This window comes from Helobdella robusta, assembly GCF_000326865.2.
Source record: "Helobdella robusta unplaced genomic scaffold HELROscaffold_26, whole genome shotgun sequence".
Lineage (NCBI taxonomy): Eukaryota > Metazoa > Annelida > Clitellata > Rhynchobdellida > Glossiphoniidae > Helobdella > Helobdella robusta.
In genome coordinates, this window is record NW_008704349.1 from 659,977 (window position 1) to 662,476 (window position 2,500).

The 2,500-nt window shown below is 36.1% G+C and overlaps 1 protein-coding gene across 1 annotated transcript in view; it reads left to right on the top strand.

Annotated features, from left to right (window-relative positions):
• HELRODRAFT_173298 (hypothetical protein) overlaps positions 1-1,520 on the top strand; it is a gene marked incomplete at both ends in the record, with an annotated part of 4,103 nt that extends 2,583 nt beyond the window's left edge. Inside the window, 5 exons of the mRNA XM_009019916.1 lie at positions 93-148; positions 265-354; positions 623-928; positions 1,056-1,121; positions 1,299-1,520. Coding sequence (XP_009018164.1) covers positions 93-148; positions 265-354; positions 623-928; positions 1,056-1,121; positions 1,299-1,520 — 740 coding nt within the window. The remainder of the gene's footprint in view (positions 1-92; positions 149-264; positions 355-622; positions 929-1,055; positions 1,122-1,298) is intronic.
• Between the last annotated feature and the right edge of the window lie 980 nt (positions 1,521-2,500).

Below are 2,500 nucleotides of genomic sequence, written 5' to 3' on the forward strand. Positions count from 1 at the left end.
TTACCACGTTGATCATCATCATCATTATCGCCATCTTCATCATCATTATCATCACTATCTTCATCATCATCATCATCTCAACGCACATTAAGTCTTCATTGATTCATCTGGTCTGGATGCCCTTGAAAGCAAATGGTCTGCTTCTGAGGTATATAACTTTTTCTTGTTCATTCTTTCATTAATTATTAATTAATTAATTTATTCATTCACTAATTAATTAATTAATTAGTGAATTAATTAATTAATTCATTCATTCATTCACAGGCAACGGACCCAAACAGTAAACTAACAAGAGAATCACTATATGTCAAGTTCGACCCATTAGTTCCGAAAATCTACGCTGCTGCAGGTCAAGTATCATACATACATATTAATATATGCACGCTCACACATATATATGTACATACATACTTACATATGTGTATACATATATGTACATACATACATACATACAAACGTACATACATATATATAATATCATGGTAATTGTCAGTCTTTTAATTATTTTAATTGTTCAGACACAGGCACCAAAAAATCTCACCCAAGTTCAGAAAGTAGTGATGATCTTCTGCAGATGAAATCGCCATCACCAATCACGACAACAACAACCGCCACCACAAAGAAGCACCGCCAGCATCAGGGTGTTGGTAGTAGTAGCAGCAGCAACAATCAAGGTTGTAGTAGTAGCGCAAACCAAGGTAGTAGCGGTAGTAATCTGAATCAAAGGAGTAGTAGTGGTAAGCAAAGACAACAGCATAGATCAAATAATAATTCGCCATCTTCTACAAGTTCTTTGCCATCCGGTCATGGCAATGCTGCTGCTGCTACTACTAGCAGCAGCAGCAGTGGTAGCTGCTTGCAGGATGAATCCCAACTGTTGCTAGATAAGCTGCTTAGCTGTAGCCCGGCTAGGATGGATTCTGGAAATGTTAGGGGCGATGGTGATGATAGATAAGATGATGCGGGTGATGATAATAAGAAAGATGATGATGATGTTGATGCTGATGATGGGTACGATGATGATGTTTATGATGGCTCTTTTAACTTATAACTAGAAATCAATGCTCCTGGACTCCAGGCTGACTGATTCGGTTGCTATCGATCCTAGAGATGCTGCAACAGTTAGTTTTCATTCAACTCATCAATCCATCCATCCATTCATCTATCCATCCATCAATCCATATATCCATCCATCCATCTATCATTCAACCAGCCAATCAGTTAATCGCTCAACCAAGCAACCAACCAATCAGCTCCTAGCCCCCAGGTACACCAGTGGAGACTTACTACGCATGCAGAAAGAGTGGGACCTCAATTTCAGGACACGCCTGATCAATCGCGAACGCGATTGGGCTGCCAAGGAGGACGAGCTTAAACGTGATTGGTTAAAAAAGATTAAGTCTCTGGAGGAGGAAAAAGCGAGAGCCAATGAGAGGGTAGAAAAGATGCAGGCTTCTATGTCTTCTATGAGGTCTGTTTGCATTGACAGTTTTGATTGGCTAGCTGGTCTCGTCGGTTGATTGTTGTTAGCTTGATTATATGGTTTGGTTGACTTTGATTGACTGGTCGATTCTGATTTTTCAATTTATCACATTCTTGATAATGATTATTCTAAATATTTGAATTTTTTTTAATGAAGAAAAGTATTAGAGGAATACGAACTAACCATCAACAAATTGATTGGTAATACTCTTTGATGAAGGAACGAATGAATGAGTTGATTGATTGAATGAATGAATGAATGAATAAATAAATGAACGATTGAATAAATAACGAATTGATTGGTCAGCTCAATCATTCCTTAACACAGAAATGAAAAATCTGTCGTCAACATCATCCAAGGAGGCCATGGATAACATAATTAGAGAAAGAGATCAGGTTGGTTGATTGCAGGAATGAATGAATGAATTAATTAATTAATTAATGATAGGATGAATGAATGATAGGATGAATGAATATTGATTGACGAACAGGCTCTTGAAGACTTACAAAGTGTTGAATCTGCTTTCTCAGACCTACACAAGAGATATGAAAAATATAAAATAGCGGTCGAAGCTTGCAAAAAAGTGAATATTATCATTCTTTTTTTCTCTCATTAATTAATTAATTCATTCATTCATTCTTTCATTCATTCATTCATTCATTCATTCATTCATTCATTCATTCACTCACTGGCAGAATGAGTTAATGTTGAAAGGTCATATAGAAAGTTTGAAGGAGTCCATGAACAGATCTGAAGATAGGTACACTGCATTCAAACAATACGCCGAAACTACTATCAGCACGTTAGTGATTGACTGATTGACTGACTAATTGATTGATTGATTGATTGATTGATTGATTGATTGATTGATTGATTGATTGATTGATTGATTGATTGATTGATTGATTGATTGATTGATTGATTGATTGATTGATTGATTGATTGATTGATTGATTGATTGATTGATTGATTGATTGATTGACAAACTATTCAATTACCATGTCAACCAACCAATCA